The sequence below is a fragment of the Castor canadensis genome, chromosome 5, assembly GCF_047511655.1.
Source record: "Castor canadensis chromosome 5, mCasCan1.hap1v2, whole genome shotgun sequence".
NCBI classification, from domain to species: domain Eukaryota; kingdom Metazoa; phylum Chordata; class Mammalia; order Rodentia; family Castoridae; genus Castor; species Castor canadensis.
In genome coordinates this window covers 1,252,723-1,271,257 of record NC_133390.1, presented here as the reverse complement: position 1 = coordinate 1,271,257, position 18,535 = coordinate 1,252,723, and the positions used below count along the sequence as shown (strand labels likewise).

Below are 18,535 nucleotides of genomic sequence, written 5' to 3'. Positions count from 1 at the left end.
AATGTGCATCTGACACTAGCACCATGAGGCATTGGGAAGGGTTGTGCCTCAGAGCCTGGCTCAAGTCTCAGCTCCTGACTGGCCAGATGGCCCCGAGCAGGTCATCACCGCTGTGTGCTGCAGTTTCCTTATCTATGCAAGGGAAGCAGCACTGTGTAATTTACTAAGGTGCACGGCCTGTGATGTGGCCTGCTCATCTACTATAGTGAGTGTGGGCCTCAACGCCAAGGGTGGAAGCCAGGGCCTCACCAGTCTAGGCAAGCGCTCACCACTGAGTTACACCCCAACCCACTCATGTCTGGGTCAGTGGGCTGTCTCACAAGGTTGACACCAGGATGACCCCTCCCTGGCAGGTCACACTGCTTATGATGTCACTCCAGTGTGCTTAAATGTGACAGATTATCAGTGAAAATGTGGGGAGTTGACTCTGTTTTCCTCCTTGGTTCTCTGGGTGTCTTTAAGCCAATCTTTCCAACCTCTTTATTGTTTTTTGTTTGTTTTCAGTTTTGGGTTGTTGTTTCTGTTTTTTGGTGGTACTGGGGCTTGAACTCAGGGCTTCAAGCTTGCTAGGGAGGTGTTCTATGTCTTGAGCTGTGTTCCCAACCCTTTTTGCTTCAGTTATTTTTCTGGTAAGGTCTTGTATTTTTGCCGGGGTCTGGCCTCGGACTGAGATCCTCTTACCAGTGCCTCCCAATGCCTCCCACACATAGCTGGGATGACAGCTATGCCCCATCACACCCTGTTTTTTTTTGCTGGGATGGGGGGGGTCTTCCTAACTTTTTGCACTGCTGGCCTCGTGCCACAATCTTCCGATCCCAAGTAACTATGATTTTGGGCGTGAGCCACTGCACCTGGTCTCTCTTTAGTACTTTAATACTTGACTTCAGAGGCTGATTGCAGGCCAGTCAGTACCTGCAGGCAGTGCTCCATTACCCTGTTCCGGGGTGAGTGTTTAAGAGAGGACATCGCGCTCCACGGGCAGGGTCTGAAGTCTGAACCTGCACAGCAGGGTGAGGAAGGTAGCGTCCTGGAAATGGTGCGAAGTGAGGCCTTGCAGGTGAGTGACGGCCAGGTAGGAGCCAATGGTAGAAGGTGTGTGAAGACAAGCGTGAGTTCTGCTCAGCCCTGAGTGGTCCATTTGCCGAAAGTGTGTGTCAGACAGGCCAGTGTCTGTAAGCCACTGACGTCACCCTCCTGTCTTTCAGGCACGGATGTCAAAGACGCCAAGGTGATAAGTGTGTCCACAGGGACAAAGTGTATCAACGGTGAATACATGAGTGACCGTGGCCTCGCGTTAAATGACTGTCATGCAGAAATAATCTCCCGAAGGTCCCTGCTCAGGTTTCTTTATGCTCAACTCGAGCTTTACCTAAAGTAAGTTTAGGAGTAAACAAGTAAAGGAAGCTATGTTTAAAAACATATTCTATCAAAAACATTGCAGACTCTTCTTGTTTCTGTAAAGCACTGACTGAGAAAGTCTCAAAATAATAACTGTCGGTGCTACTGAGGCTAGGTCCTGTTCTCTCATGATGCTCGCTGAATTCCACTTTCCGGTGATCCCAGTTAAGAAATAGAGCGGAGTAAATTAAAAAACACACATGCCTCCCTACATTCAGAAACACAAGTAGAAGTACAGCATGGCCATAAATTTCAAGTCCTTGTTTAAGACTTTAGGACCCCTAAACTGCCTGGTGAAGATGTTTAAGACTTTAGGACCCCTAAACTGCCTGGTGAAGATGGTCATTTTCATTCTAGTCACTGTTCCTGGTCAGAGCTAATCTTGTACCTGACTGCTTTTCTTGAGCCAAAACGTTCCCTTTTTTGTGGCACTGGAATTTGAACCCAGGGCCTCATGCTTGAAAGGCAGGTGCTCTTAACCACTCGAGCCACTCTGCCAACCCCTGACTGCTTTTTTTGACAGGAATACTTTCTACTCTGAAGTCATGGCTTAGAAGGAGCAGTCACTTACAGTTGCTGACATGTCTGTCACTGAGTGGACCTGAGCTATTAATTAGCTTAAACATGTCTAACAAAGGCTCCAGTTCAAGCTCACCCCTTCCCTACTGAAAATACTGACCTCTGAAAGTCACTGTACAGTGCACCAAATGCTGACCTTACAGCTTTCAATGTCACCTTTGCAACTTTTCCCTTGCAGTAGCAAAGAAGATCAGAAAAGGTCCATCTTTCAGAAGTCGGAGCGGGGCGGCTTTCGGCTGAAGGACACCGTACAGTTCCATCTGTACATCAGCACCTCGCCCTGCGGAGATGCCAGAATCTTCTCTCCCCACGAGCCAGTGCTGGAGGGTATGAGGCCAGAGTCCAACACAGCTTCCTCAGGCAAATGTGTCATTGTGCAGCAGCAGACGAGTGGATACACCCACATCAATATCCTCTTTTATTTATGTCTTTAAATTTTCAGCCCTGCAGATGGATCTGATTGGAGTCTCTGTAAAAGCATGGGTTCTTTCTTCCATTTAATAGTTTAATCAGTAGATTCTTAAATGAAAGTTGTGATTCTAAAAGAAAGTGCTGATTTTGATTAATCAAATGAGAATAGAGTGCAGGTATGAGATGAAAATTGTACTGTGTTTAATTTACCTGTGGATCAGATGACTGTGGTCCCCCATAGAGGCATGAGGTCACTCTTTCAGAGCCAGGTGGACACTGGTGTATGGTGGGGCCACTGCTGTCATCATGCTTATTCCATCCTTCATACACTGGGTCAACGCTTTTGTTTCACAGTAGTGTTGTCCCTCCCGTGTCCCTTCTCCCAAGCTGAAGCATCATTTACCCCAAAGGACACCGCACAGTTCCATCTGTAATGTAATAATATTACAGATGATATTACAGATAAATAATATAATATCGTCTGATTATATTATTTTCCTGAATTATAAAAGCAGTAGACAGTGTGTGGAAAATTTCTAACTATTTTTAAAGTGTGAGAAAGAGCATTAAAATTGCTCATAGTCGTGTGGCCCAGGGATAACCGTGGGTGTCTTTGCACACTTCCCATGAATTTATTTCTGCATCTCTTGAGATTTATTTTTGAAAAAATATGATGGTTGAAATATAACAAATCACCCAAGTATTCATCACCCAGAATTAGCGCATTTTAGCATTTTATCCTACTCATTTCCACTCATTGTTAACGATAGGAAGAAATCATTTCAGTCAAAATGTAAACTGCCTTTTTCTCAACCTTAAAGGAGACCAATTCCATGAATTTGGTTTGTATTAAAGCCCTTTCTGCTCAGTTTTATAAACTTGTATGTATATTTTGTATAAGTAGCGTAAATAGGCACGCATATACATAAATACATTTTTAAATTATAGGGTATTGTTCGATGTGCTTTCTAATAAATTAAACAGAATGTTTACTACCTGTGCATTTTTTACCCTCTCTTTCTCTTAGAGCCAGCAGATAGACATCCAAATCGTAAAGCAAGGGGTCAGCTACGGACAAAAATAGAGTCTGGCGAGGGAACAATTCCTGTGCGCTCAAACGCCAGCATCCAGACGTGGGATGGGGTGCTGCAGGGGGAAAGGCTGCTCACCATGTCCTGCAGTGACAAGATAGCCCGGTAAGGTCCTGAGGCCGCCAGCCACCTCGCTGCACACGTGAATCCCTCCAGCCTGCTTTCGGCTTCCCTTTTTCAAGGCTGTTTGGATTTTGACCCCGTTTCCTGTTCAGGTGTTCTGAGACTTTTCTAAAGATCTGAGCCTCTGCATGGGTGCTTCAGATGCCACCTGGAGAGGACAGAGCGGGGCCTTGGCACAGGAAGCGCCAGCCGTCCCACCCCACCTGTTTCATAACAAGCATCTTGGCTTTTATCATGTCTTTTCATACTCTGACTTCGGGTTAGGCTGATGTGTTGAGTGTGCTACAGGCTATGACATTTTGAACTCTTTGCTCCCAAAGAAAAACACAAAGGGTTTCCGTATCCGCAGTGACAGTGGCCTCAGTGTTCACCTTGCCCATCAGTTAACGTGGGGGGTGATTGATCTTTACCTATTAGACAACGCAAAACCATGCCAGGTCTCGTGTTGTCAGCACATAGCGCTCCCCAGCCACACCGTGCCTGGTGGGTTAGGCCAGGACATGAATGTGCTGCTCTAGTTACCACACGCTTGGGAAGTGACCTTCTCCTGGGAGCCTGTATCCAGGTCATATTTTTAAAAACCCCGTTTCCTCAGATGCTGGCATCAGTTCCAAGAGCTCTTTGTTTTTGTATCTCAGCTAATGTTATGAGCAGATGGGAAGCCTGCAAAAGTAACTTTATGTGCATAGGACTCTTTAGAACTGTACTGTGGTTCCACGGTGGGGTGTTCTGGACCACCCATCGAGCACGAGCTGGAACTGTCTTTCCTTCATGTCATTCAGGCAGTGTCAATGTCGTGACAAGGCTTGAGGGAGGTGCACCACACACAGTAGCATGGAACTCAGTCCTTATTAGGACTCATAAGAAGACCACGCGCACACACATGCACACACACACACACACACACACAAGCCTCTCATGTTGATTTTCTCTAATGGGTCTTGTTGGGGAACCCCAATTACGTGGAGCTGGACTAATCACATGCTTTGGGCCTTTTCCCCTTAGCACAATTACAGGATGGCTATCCCTCATCCAAAACGCTTGGGAGATTTTTTAATTTGGGGATATTTGCATATACTTTACCAGTTGAGCATCTGTAATCTGAAAATCCAAGTACTCTGAAATCTGGAACTTTTTAGAGATGTTCGACTTGTGCCCACTGTGACATACTTACTTATTATGTGTTCTTCCAGTCTACCTTCCATGTGCTTTCATGGAGCTGTGTATGTGCAGTCTTGGGAATATACTCAGCAGTGTTGTTTGTGTCAGTGTATACGCCTTTATACTTATGTATAAGTTGCTAATTGTAAAAGTGGTATTATTCTATAGATTCCATTCTTTCTCTCGTATTTTTACTCAGCTCTACAGTTGTGTTCATTGCCATAGGTCATTACTTCTGGCTTTTGCAAATATTTGACCTAATCCTGAGCTGCTTCCTTCACAGTGGACCCTTGGGTTTCCTCTACCTCACTTCTACCTGTCCCTTGTCCTTCAGCAATGCTCACTACAGACCTCTGCTGGAGTTCCTGGTAATGCAGACTCAGTATTTCCCCACATAGCTTCACAGAGAGGTCAGATGCACAGTCACACCAGAGGACACTTATGCCAGCGCACACTGAGTTAGTCTCCCCCTCATTTTGTAAGTGGGTGTCTTGCGGTTTTAATTTGCATTCCCTTTATCCCTGGGAGTGTTGAGCATTTCTTCAACTAGGTGTCACCTCTTCATCTTTCACCTTCTCTGAATTGCCTGTCTCATCCTTTGCCCATTCATTCATCTTTCTATCTCCTGGCTTGCAGAGTTCCTTTCATGGTTGGTACTGCTGTAATCCTTAAGCCTTTGAGAGGACTCCTTCTCCTCCAGGTCCTTTCCCCACCAAGCGGTCTTGTCACCCTGCTGAAGATCATTTTACCATATCCCCAAGGGTTCAGCTATGAGCTGTCTGTTCTGTTGCTCTGTTTGTTCTGGTCTGTTTAAATGACCAGAATTTTGTTGAGGATTTTTGTATTCATGATCATCAGAGATTTTAGACAGTACTTTTCTTTTCTGGCAATGTCTTTATCTGGCTTTGATATCAGAGCAATGCTGACCTCTTAGGAAAAGTTTGGAAATGTCTTCAATTTTTGAGAAGAGTTTTAGGAGGATTGGTGTTAGTTATTTCTTAAATGTTTGGTGGAATTCTTCAGGGAAGCCATCTGACCCTCAGCTTTTCTTTATTGGAAAATGGTCTGTTTAGATTTTCAGTTTCTTTATGAGTCAGTCTTGGTAGGTTGTATGTTTCTAGGAATTTATCAGTTTCTTTTTTTCGATGCCACTGGGGTTTGAACTCAGGACCTCTGTTTTCCTAGGAAGGCACTCTGCCACTTGAGCCACTCTACCAGCCCTTTTTTTGTGTTGGGTTTTTTCAAGACAGGGTCTCACAAACCATTTGCCAAGGCTGGCTTCAAACTGAGATTCTCCTGATCTCTGCCTCCTGAGTAGTTGGGATTACATGCGTGAGCCACTGGCGCCTGGCTGTCAGTTTCTTTAGGTTATCTAATTCATTGACATACAGTAATATTATTCTCTTTATAACTCTCACTATTTCTGCAGCATCAGTTGTAACACTCCCTGTTGCATTTCTGATTTTAGTTATTTTAGTCTTCTCTATATTTTTTTAGTTAATCTAGTTTAGGATTTGGCAATTTTGTTGATCTTTAAAAAAAAAACAACTCTTTCTTCAGTGATGTTTTTTGTTGTTATTTTTCTGCTCTGTTTTGTTAGCTCTGCTTTTGTTTATTTCTGCTGGATTTGGTGTTAGTTTATTATTTTTCTAGTTCCTTAAGTTGTTAGGTTAGGGTATTGATTTGAGATCTTTTTGGGTTTAATGTATGCATTTACAGCTATATACTTTCCTCTCAGCACTGCTTTTGCCTCGCCCCATAGTTTTGGTGTGTCATGCTTTCACCTTCGTGCAGCTAAAGGCATTTTCTAATTTCCCTTGTTACTGTTTGATTCATTGACGGCCTAAGACCATGTTGTTTGATTTTCACACATCCATGAATTTTAGTTTGCCTTTTGGTATTGATTTATAGTTTTACTCTAGAGTGAAAGGAAAAGGTACTTGTATGATTTCATTTTTCCTTAGATTTATGAAAACTTGTTTGTGGCCTTTATGTAGTCTGCCCTGGAGAATGTTCTTGATGTACTTAGGAAGAATTGCATTCTGCTGTTCTTGGGTAGAGAGTCCGTGTATGTAGTCCCTTGGTTTGTGGTATTGGTCAAGCCTCTGTTTTCTATTTTAACCTTTTGTCAGCTTGTTCTATCCATTATTGGAAATAGATTATTGAAATTTCCTACCTTTGTTATGTTTCAGTATTTCACAAATATTTGTAATTGCTGTATCTTCTTGGTGAAGTGACCCTTTTATCTTTATATAGTGTCTGTCCTTGTCTCTCATAAAAGTTTCTGATTTAGTCTGTTTTGTCTGAAAATTGCATTATTCCTGCTCTCATTTTGTTGCCTTTTACATGAAATATCTTTTACCATCTCTTCACTTTCAGTCTGTATGTGTCCACAGATCTAAAGTGAATCTCTTGCAGGCAATACAAGATCTTGTTGTTTCTTTGAATCCACTCAGCCAATCTAGGTGTTTTTATTGGCATTTAATCCATAACACTTAAAGTAATTACAGGAGAGAAGACTTAGTCATGTCATTTTGTTACTTTCTCTTTTCTTCCTACTTTATTCTTACTGCCCTTCTTTATAATTCTTTGATTTTTTATAATGACAAGATTCTCATTTCCTTCTCTGTATTTTCTACGGATTCTTCCTTTGTTGTTACCATTGTAATTACATAAAAGATCTTAAAATTACAGTGTTCTATTTTAAACTATTAACAACTTCACTTCATCTTTATATAAAAACTGCTTCTTTACAGCTTTAGTCTCTCACACTTTTATTGATGTCACAAATTACATCTTTACAAATTGCATACTTACTTGTATGGGTCTATAGTTTTCAATGTTATTTAAAGTCTGTCAGTCAGAAAGAATTACAGTAGCACAGGTTACTGCATTTCTCCCTGTGTTTACCTTTGCAGGAAAGTCTTATGTTTTCATAAAGCTTTATGTTGCTGTCTCTTGTCCTGTTGTTTCAATCTGAAGGCCTCCCTTTAGCATTTTTTATAAGGTCTGGTGGTACTGAATTCTGCCCACGTGTGTTTTAGCTTGGAAACTCTTTTGAAGGACGGTTGATCAGATAAGGTATTCTTGGTTGACATCTTTTTTCTTTTAGCATTGTAAATACATCATTCCATTCCTCTCTAGTTTGCAAGATGTCTGCTGAGAAATCCACTGATAAGCTTATGTAAGCTTGCTTATGTGACCACTGACTTTTCACTTGCTGCTTTAAGAGTCTCTCTCTGTCTTGACTTTAGACAGTTTGATTGAAGTGTGTCTCACCATCATCTTCCCTGAGTTTATCCTAATTTCAGTTCTGGGAGCCTGAATCTGTATAGTCTACTACTTCACTGGTACCCATACAGCCTGCACATTCTTCACTTTTCTCCATTCTTTTTTCTTTATGCCCCTCTCAGACAACAATTTCAGATGACCTGTTTTCAAGTTAACTGGTCTTCCCTCTGCCTGGTCAAGTCATCTGTTGACCCTCTCTAGTGAATTTTTCAGTTCAGTTACTGTATTTTTCAGCTCTATAATCTCTGTTTGGTTCATTTGCAGTTTTCTCCATTAGTTGATAACCTTACTTTGTTCATGCATAGTCTTTTGATACTGTTTTGTGTTCTTTTTTAGCTCATTAATCATCTTTATTTCAGTTATTTTAAATTCTTTGTCAGGGTACTCACAGATCTGCCTTTCTTTAGGACCAGGTTCTAGAAATTTATTTTGTGTTCTTTGTTTCTGTTTCTTTGTGCACCTTATAATTTTGCTTGCTTATTTATTTGTTTGTTTGTTTGTTTGGAATTGAGATTCATAAAAAGAAACACCTCTCCCGGTCTCTGGCTTTTTCTGATCTCTTGATTCCCTGGGGTCTGCCTGCAGAATTTGACAATAATCTGCTACTTGCCTCCATTTTCACAGCTTTCAAACTCCGATGCCTACTCCATTATTTCTCTGAGTCAGGCAGACAGAAGCCAGTCCTTTGGACAGACTTCAGACAAGCCAGAATGTTGGCCCATGACTTGCTCTTTTGCATCTATCTGGGGAAGAGCTGTGGTGTGAGGGGTTGCCTTCCAGTGGTTCCACCGTGCCTTGGGGGGGGGGGGCACAGACAGGCAGGCCAAATGCCACTATGTATTGCTTGCATTGGGATCCCTTCTTGATTTTACAGTGGTCTGGGTGCTGTAGGTTCTCAGCTGGACTCTAGAATTTTCAGAGCAGTATTCTGATCCAGTAAACAGTCTACTGTGGGGAAGGGCCTGTAGCCTCTAGTCTGCCATCTTGCTGAAGTCTTAGTTCAAACACCATTGAGTTTAAAGGATAATCTCATGTCCAGCAAGTTACTCCCTTCCTATTCTGTCTCTGTTTTTTGTTTGTTTGTTTGTTTGTTTGAGTTCTTCTTGGTTGTTCCATGTCAATATCTGTAGACCTTCTTTTGTTTTACCACTGATTTCTTTTTCCTGTTCATCTGCCCAGGACCTCCGGTGACAATAACTGTGAGAGTAGCCCTCCTTGTTAGTGATGGGGTTTCTCCCATCATGCATGGTTTTGCTGTAGGGGTTTGCTGGGCAGCCTTCATCATGCTGAGAAAGTCCTCTCTCCACATTGCCTCGGAGCCTTTTATTTTCATATAGTGATAGGCAAGTTTATCAAATGTTTTACCTGTGTCCTTGATACTATAGTGAAGAATTAATGAATTTCCTGATGTTGACCATCACTGTGCCATTTTTTACATAAACACGGCATCTTGTTGTTTTAACACATTGCTGAATTTGGATATTGTATTAGTCTCTGTTTCATTACCATGATGAAATGCTGAGACAGGTTACTTTATAAAGAGAAGAGATTTATTTAGCTTGGGAGGTTGAGAATCCAAATGCACATTGAAGGCTCTGGCGAGGACCTCCTAGACAATACCACTGTGGTGAGAGTTCATGTGGGAGGAAGAGGGCTCATTGCCAGTCAGGAGGCTATAGAGTTGGCAGGGTCAGACTCAGGCTTTTACAATAGCAGCCTGCCCACAGGAATTAACCAAGGGTCCCATGAAAGCTACCTTAATCCCTCCCAAGGGCAGCACCCTGTGACTTCCCAAGAGGCCCTGCCTCTTGAAGATTCCATCACCTCCCACTCACCACACCAGGGACCAAGCTTCCAGCACATGGACCCTTGGTGGACAAACCTCACTCAAACCATAACATGTGGCTAATACTTCATTTAAGGTTTTGACCCTAATGTTCATAAGTTAGCCTAAGTTAATAGGCCTGTAATTTTCCTAAATTTGCAACTGTTCCACTCTGATTTTTGAATTGGAGTTATACAGGTCTCATCAAGTGAGGTCTCCTCTCACTGCTTTTTCCAAGCCTCTTGTGTGAGACAGTATACAGAGCCCAGGGGAGCCATCCTTGTCGTCATCAGCATCATTTTGGCACAAGAGGGATCCAGATGTTTCCAATACAATTTCCGGTCCTTTTCTGGTTACTAATTTCCTAAATATTAGTCTCACCTAGTGCTAATATTTAGCCTTCGTATTATTCTAGAAGTTTAGTTAAAATTCAAGGGTTCAAGGCTACTCTGAAGTAAGCCAGTTGATGGATTGTGGATGCAGGCAGAGAAGGCAGGGCTGTGGTGGAAAAGCAGGTTACTGACAGTGACAGAGTCAGAGTTGAGGAGGAGTCAAAATGAGGTCGGTCAGGAATAACCCAGCCATTCCTGCCATCACTGGTCCAGACTGACTGCAAGTAGATATCTAACAAAGCAGATATGTGGAAACTGTGTAGGCTGTGTGATGAAGGTGGCCTGCAGCTGTGCCTAGCATCTAAAACCCTCTCAGTGATGTGACCTCACCACGCCCATCAAGAACCAGTGACCATGAGCTGCTCTGACCCAGAGAGAAGAGTGGGAGCAGTGCTGGCCCAACCATGGTGGGCCTAGCTGCTCTCAGTCCTGACTCTTGGCAGCCGCCTTGTGAGAACTGCTCCATTTGGGAGGCATCTCTGTCTTCAGGGTCTCCACGGTGCCCAAGCGTCTAGTCAGAATCCCAGGTGCAGGGCGGCTCTGCTCAACTCACCTGGAACACAGGTGCAGGGTACTTCGTGCTCAGGGTTCCCAGGGGTGGCCATGCTCTGCAGCACTGGGGAAGAAGGGAAGGAACATGGGCTGCAGCCAGCTTATTGACACTGTGGGAAGAGGAGGAATGGTGAGGGTGGTCCTGCCTAGGACTGTCCAGGGACAAGACATGCCAGCCACTGTACACAGCACACAGGAGCCCGCTCCAGAACACAGCGGCCAAGGATGAAGAGCAGCCTTTTGCAGTGTTATGGTCCCTACCCTGGCAGGTTCTCAGAGAGAGCATGACAAGGCCAAATTGTGAAGAAAAATGAACAAATTTGACTAAAATACGGTTTCTAACTTAGTTACCAATGCCATCCATACAAGAGGGAAAAAAGCCACTCATTGGAAGGAGATTTCTGACTCTTAACCACAAAGGGCCAGAGCCTCCACACACAGCTGCTGCCTCTGGCTCTGCCTCACACGGGTGTTGATTTGAAGGGATACTCCCAGGTGCTCTAGGTCTTCTGATTGGGAGGTCTCACACATTCATGCAAGTCAGGACTCATGCACCAAATCTTTTGGTCTGTGCTTACTATCTGCTGTCTTAAGGAAAAACAGATAAGCAAGCAGAAACAGGACCATGTTCCTGGAAGAGACAATATAAGTGGACAAAAAACGGCTGGATGGCAAGGAAGTCATGGTCTAGGAATAGCATAAGTGGCCAAAAGGATGTCAGTTGGTGTAGCCCTGCCATTGCCCTGCCCCAGAAGGCTGCTGTGGAGAGCAGGGTGGAGTAGGCAGGGCCAACCTCTTTCTCTCACAGAAGGGCTCCAAGGCATCCCACAGGTAGGGGATGAAATGCTTTGGTAGGCTGGGGATGGAGAGGGTGGCACAGTGAGTGTCTGTCCATCTGTCCATCCACTGCAGCCAGACTAGCAGTGAAGGCAGCCCCCAGAGGGTCGTCTAGGATAGGGAGAGACTCACGTTTCGAGCATAAGGAGGCCAAGAGCCTGGGTTCTGGCGACTACAGCCTGTGTTCCTGGCTGCATGGGGATATGACAGGGATAAAGACCAGCCAAAGGAGGACTAGCCACTTGTTTGCTCAGAGGGGAGGCAGGCAGGGGGAAGGCAGCTTCATGGAGGGGGAGACATGGGGATGCTGTAGGCTCCCAAAGGGAGGTCCTGCAGGGTTGTTTTGAGGGACACACATGACTTTCTATGATTGGCTTCTAGTTGGAAGCAGGGAGGAGTGGAGATACCCAGGGAAGCTGCAGGTCTGGGCCTGGCTGCCCTTGTGGCTGTGGTTGGGTCAGTGTGGTGCTCCTCCATGATGTGTGGCTTGCCATTGTCCTTTGTGTGCTTAGTCTCTTGGGCCCAGATCAAGCAGTGCACTGGATCCAGGGGACAGATCACAAGACTGCACTCTGAACCCTGTCCTAAAAGAAATAGCCTAAGGTAAACAAAAGAGGAAAGGCCCTTCCCAGGTGCCCTGGACCCAGCACAGCAGGCCTCCAGTGACCTCTGAACATCCTTCCTGGCACTACATGTACAGGGTGGGCGTGGACACTTGGCAGGCACCTCTAGGAGGCATTGTGGCCTCAGTGTGCAAAGGTTTTCTTAGTGAGTGCTTTGCTGTATGGAGTCTGACCACATCTGTGGTTCGGGGAAGGCTGCACAGATGCTTTCTGTAAGGCTGGTCTGCAGGAGCCTGTCAGCAGAATTGGTTGCAGTGCCTGGCTGTTTTCTGCCCAGGGCCTTAGCAGAGCTCTGGAAGCTCCTGGGACCCAGGAAGGAGTGCTGAGAATTAATGGCTCATAACAGATGCGGGTTCTGTGGGGTCACAGCATTAGTGTGCCCAGGAGACAAGAGTCCTTCCTAAAATGGTCTAAACCCAAGGCTTCTAATCTGCATAAGAAAGGGGCCCTGAGGCCTGAGAGCTGAGTCATTTCGTGCTTTTTTCTAAGATAGTGAAAACTTGCTTTAATTTCCTTTCTGGAGGGTGGAAAGAATGCACCCTAGGAACTGAGGCATTCTTCCACTAAGCACATAGTCATTGATCCCTGTGTGCAGACATACTCTGTGACACCTGGATGGATCAGTGAGTCTAACCCACAGTAATCCCATTTCTCCTGGAGCTGGGGGGAGGGACCACTGAGATTAAGAGTGTCAGCAAGGGGCTGACTGATGGAGGTGACTTGAGCAGCACCACTGCTAGGACTCTCCCTCATGTCCCTTCCCCTCCCCTGAAGCCTCCCACTGCACCCTGACATTACTTTCTAAAATGCAGCACACATCAGTCCCTGTCCTTAGATGCCTGCACTAAGTGAGACCTGCCATTCCCTCGCCCCAGGTCTCCCACAGCCTCTGTAGATGGCATCTGCCTCATGGCAGCTCCTGACCACAGTGGTTGGTCCTGACCTGCTTCCAGTCCTGTCTTCCCCTGCCCCGTGGCTGGAGTGCTCCTTCCTCCTGCAGCCCTCCTGGTTCAAGGCTCAGCTTCAGGGTCACCCCCAGGAGCCTCCCCTGAAGTCAGTACCCCCTTTAAGTTTGTAGCCCCTCTTTTTCTTTTTCACAGAACCCTGTCCTTTCCTTTCCTCAAGTTGACTGACCTCAATTCATGGTTCTTCATTTGTTTGCCTTTTTAATGCTTTGTTATTGAGCTCAGGCTCTGTTTTCTCTCATCCATCCCCTATGTGTTTAGTGCACAGTGGGTACTCAGGGTGTAGCCGCTCCCAGATTACGGCTTCTCCCTCTGCTTGTGAAGTTGAGGAGGGTAGGCACATAGTGCTGCAGTGGTGTAATAAACCTTAGCTCTGTGGCCCCCACCTCCCATCTCTAGTCCATTCACTGCAGTCATTACTGTCCTTCCCCGGTTGGCAGGCAGGACAGGGAGCCCATGGGCAGTCTCTGAAGTTGACTGGCTCCCGCACAGAGTGCCGTGTCAAAGGAGTAAGGATGTACCTGGTCTGAGTTTTGAGGGACTCCTGTAGGAGTGTCATTTTCATTAGAAGTATTAAAATGAAGATAGGCTTACACTTTTGCAATTTCCCCCAGGTTTAAAGAAAAAAAAAAAAGTGAGACTCCTTGATCCCTTCTCAGAACTAATCCAGCCACATGTCCTCATGGGAGTGTAATAATGGACACTTCGCAGCTTAAGATAGACTTAAGAAGACTTTCCTGTTTAAAATGTGAACTGCTAAACTAGCCAGCCACTTCTCCCTGCCATGTTTTTCTCACTGTTTGCAGCGACTCTGTGCAATGCTGCACCTGCAGTCCTGCCTCTCTAATGTGCCTCTTCTCCCCGCAGCTGGAACGTGGTGGGCATCCAGGGGTCGCTGCTCAGCATCTTTGTGGAGCCCATCTACTTCTCAAGCATCATCTTGGGTAGCCTGTACCACGGGGACCACCTCTCCAGGGCCATGTACCAGCGGATCTCCAATATAGAGGACCTGCCACCACTCTACACCCTCAACAAGCCCCTGCTCAGTGGCAAGTACCCCAGGCCATCCCCTCACCCGAGCTCACAATTTCCAGGACCCCCGTGCCACTTCCTCCCTCGTGCCCAAGCTCCCAGTGTCCAGTTCCCACATCTCACCTACCCCAGGCCAGCCAATGACCACCATGCAGTGGCAGAGCCATTAAAAGGATGTACAAGGCTGTATCTCTGAGCTGTCAGGCCTGGTTTCCAGGGCCTTCTAAGTGAGTCCCTCTGCAAAATTAATGCCTGTCACTGGTTGCAGACCTTGCCATTGGTGAGTGAAATCACAGTGGCCTGCACCCCTGTGATTTCTCTCATTTCTGCTGCACATTCATTCCCTTCCTCAGCAGCAAATATTCATAGACATATTCATGAAAATGATGTAAGCATTGGCTTCCCCAGGCTGTGGCTTGCTGGCCAAGGTGTCCTCGCAAGCTGCCACCCCAAGCATTGTTGACAGGTGTAGCAGGTGTGCCAACCTCAGGCAGACCCCACCCTCAGTGGTGTCTCCTGCTCTCACAGCCCTGTTACTGGTTTCTTTTCTTTCTTTAGAATTTCAGTGGCTAATGATAAGGTGAGCAGGAGCTTTTGAGTTCAAGGGTCCTAACTTCTAAGCCCACCCTTATTTAAAAGGACACAGTTAAGGTATTTTTATCATTCTAAAAAGGTAATTTTACTTACTTTTTGTAAGCTCAAAACTAAAACCATAATCCTAAACTAAAACAGGCTTCTTGTGGTGTGTGTGCTCTGCCTTGTTTCAGTGCTTGGCTACTAGCATGTCTTGAGAGAAAGCAGGGTGGAGTTTTTTTGGGGGAGTATGTCTGTCAGAACACATGAATAAGCAAGGGTGGGAAGACAGACCTTGTCTCAGATCAAATTTTATAGCTCCGCAACCCTAGCCATTACTCTTGAAGAACAATAAAATTGACTGATAAAATTCAGTGGGGGTAAGTTGAACTCAGAGCATCAGTGCCGTTTGGAGTGTTTTGCTGTGTATTATCGCATGAATTTCTCTTGAATCAGAAAACAGTTTTCTCTGTCTGTTCTCTGTGTGATACATTTAAGGAAAGACTGCTTTATTAGCTATTGCTATAACAAGATATTGGAGGCTGGATCCTTTGTCAAAAAAAAAAAAAGAGAGGTTCATTTAGCTCACAGTTTTGGAGGTTGAAAGTCCAAGATCAGGCACCCCCATCAGTTTGATATCCAGCAGGGGCCTCATGAGGATTGGGACAGTACCACAAGGGAGGGAGCATGTAGAGGAGACATCCGAGGTGAGAACGGAGAGAGCAAAGCAGAGGTCAGGCTCACTCTTTCTATAACAGCTTGGTCTCACAGGAACTAACGAGGGTCCCATGAGAACTACATAAACCCTCCTGAGGTTATACCCCGTGACTTAACCACCTTCTACTAGGCTCCTCCTCGAGGAAAGCCCCCCACTCCTCAATGTCACCACACTGAGGTTCCAGCTTCCAGCACATGAGCCTTTGGAGGACGCACTCAAACACATCCCAACTATAGCAAGTGCCCGTTTCAGCTGTCGCTGTCAATTCTATTCACGGAAACTTTAAATATGGCATGTGAGACATATGGCACATAGGAGAGGCCCCAAAATAGTCATTCATCAGGACCTCATTGAACAGGACTATCTAAGTGTTATGCCTTCCATGACTAAAGTCTGAAATGAAAGGATCATTTTGCTAAAGAGTTATTCTGAGATATTGAAAGTAGAGCTCATTTATAAAAGTCAAATGTGTTTTCATCATGATCTGTATATATATATATATATATATATATATATATATATATATATATATATATATATATATATATATATATATATATATATATATATATATATCTGTAAAGGATAATGAAAAATCCTATCTGCAAGGTAGGCTTTAAAGTTACCTATGTATTACAAATATATGTTACATTTTTGAGAACACAAAGCATAAATTAACCTTCACCCTCCTCTCCTAGTGCCATCCCTAGTCTCAAAGGCCTATAGCTTGTAACTGTTCAGTCTTACAGTCTCTCCCCCAGTCCATCTGCCTTCCCAGAGGCTGCAGCTGTATGGGGGCCGAGCCATGCTCACCCCATGCATGGCAAAGAGGGCCTGAGTTAGAGCCCAGGGCCCTACCCTGCGTGTGTACCACAGCGTGTGTGCTTCAGTTTCTTCATGCCCGGTGATGGGCATGACTCTTTGTGATCCTTCTGGGTGAGTGTCACATTTCTGTGAAGGTACAGGGACACTGCCCAGCCTCAGGAAGCAGGGTGTAACTCGAGGCTAAGCCAGAGGACAGTACCTCCTCCAGCACTAGAGCCCATTTAAAATGCAGATTGCTTGAAATGTTTTGCTTTGGAAACAGTGGTGTGGTGCTGTTGCTTCAGCTTTGGGGAACACACCTTTAGATGAGGACACTGTGAGGTCAGCAGGAACTTAGGTGATGCAGGGACTGAGTAGAGGACGGATGGACACCTACTTTCTGCTTCTGAGTAGTCAGATGACTGGAGAGTTAGGATGGAGGCAGATAACAGTGGGTGTCGTTGGAGACAAAAGCAACTGGACAAGAGAAATCTGGAGGGGCCAGTGCTGACATCCTCATAGATTTAGGTCATGTGCTTGGAATGGGCCCCAAAGCAGAGCATTCGCAACTGTCCTGCAATGTTAAGTCTTCATTTAACAAGCAGACTGGACACCGTGTTGTGGGTTTGGGGGCTGTGGGTTGGTAAAAGAATTACTGAGACCATAAAATAGGGGAAGCAAAGGTTTATAGGACACCATTAAAGGGAAACAAAGCCAGCTAGATAGGGAGTGTAGTGCTCCAAGGCAGGACGAGTGTAGGTTTTATACCTTGATTGGGGCTGCTTTTGGTTGGCTTGTCTCCCTGTTTGTGAGCCTTGTCGTTTGGTTGTCTCTTCCTTGGATCATGGTTTGATTTTCACACACATGAGAACATTTCACTCATGTTTGGCTCTTGGTCCTGCATACATATGAGCAACCAGGACATTTGGGTTGTTGCTTTTGGCCGTTTGCTGAGTAGACACAGTGTGAAGTCTGTGTGTGTTACAGTTGGTGCTTTATCTGGGGGACCCTGTCACCCCGTTTTTTGTGAAAGAGAACAAAATATCATGTACAAAGTGAATTGTCCGGGGCAGGGGGGGAAGGGGGTAGAAATGACCCAAACATTGTATGCACATATGAATAAAAGAAAGAAAAAAAGAAAAAAAACAAAGTGAATTGTCACGTTGTTAGTGAAAAACAGAAATTGACATCCCTACCACACAGAGTGACTAAACTCACAAAACAAAGCTATCTGAAACCCAAAGCAAATCAAGGTAAAAATTCAGCAAAGGCTGTTGCTTTGTTTTGTTTTTAATGCTGTCAAGATTGAAATGAGAAGAATCTAACTTTTGTTTCAGCATGAAAACATACCATCTTTGAGAAGGAACTTCCAGGTGGCTCTCTGTGTGCAGTGGGCCTTGCTGTGAAGCCCACAGTGCTTCCACAGTGGTGTGGAAGTGGAGGTCTCTCTAGCTTCCTCAGTACTGTGTCCCAGTAGCCACAGGGCTGGCATGTCCACAGTTCAGGGTAATCCCAGTGTCTGGCTCTCATCCCTAGGTTCCCTGAATCTGAGCTCCTCCACTGGCCCAATTTGTTGTCCAAGGCTCATGAAGAACACAAGAGGAAAGCCCAGAGGTGCTGACTGTCCCTGCACGAGGGCTCCAGGGCCCAGGTGGCAGACAAGCCACTCTGGAAGGATTGATGTACCATGCTCCCCTCAGTGCCACTTCTGATGTGGACATTGTCAAGAGCATGAACAAGCAGTGTTGAGGGGCTGTCACTGCAGCCCCCAGAAACAAAGCTTGAGTCTAGGTCCAAATTAAGAGAAAATAACATAGTATGTAGACGGAATGGAAAATGAATTTGTTTACCATTTTGGCCAAAACTGGGGAGAAGGAAATTCTCAGTCTGTCTCTACCTGCTCACAGCAGTATTACAACCTATAGAAAAGATTAGACAAACACCAGGAAATCACATTGGTAGGATAGCCTTTCTCCTGGGAGGGAAGTGTTTTTTAGCTCAGGATTCTAGTGGGTGACCTATTTTCACTGCCAGCATGGTATTTCCTGTAGGAACCCTAATTCCTACCCATCCCTTACAGGACAATCCTAATGAGTCCACCCTGTGCTTGGGGAAGCTGTGCAAGGACAGCAGGGGCTCAGAGGAGGCTGGCAGCAGAGC

The 18,535-nt window shown here is 45.3% G+C and overlaps 1 protein-coding gene across 16 annotated transcripts in view; it reads left to right on the top strand.

The window, feature by feature from the left end:
- Adarb1 (adenosine deaminase RNA specific B1) overlaps window positions 1-18,535 on the top strand; it is a 127,170-nt gene that overhangs the window by 96,085 nt on the left and 12,550 nt on the right. For all 16 annotated transcript variants that reach the window (XM_020177208.2, XM_074072490.1, XM_074072496.1 and 13 more), the window contains 4 exons: window positions 1,206-1,374; window positions 2,156-2,304; window positions 3,416-3,584; window positions 14,116-14,297. In XM_020177208.2, the coding sequence (XP_020032797.2) occupies window positions 1,206-1,374; window positions 2,156-2,304; window positions 3,416-3,584; window positions 14,116-14,297 (669 nt within the window). The remainder of the gene's footprint in view (window positions 1-1,205; window positions 1,375-2,155; window positions 2,305-3,415; window positions 3,585-14,115; window positions 14,298-18,535) is intronic.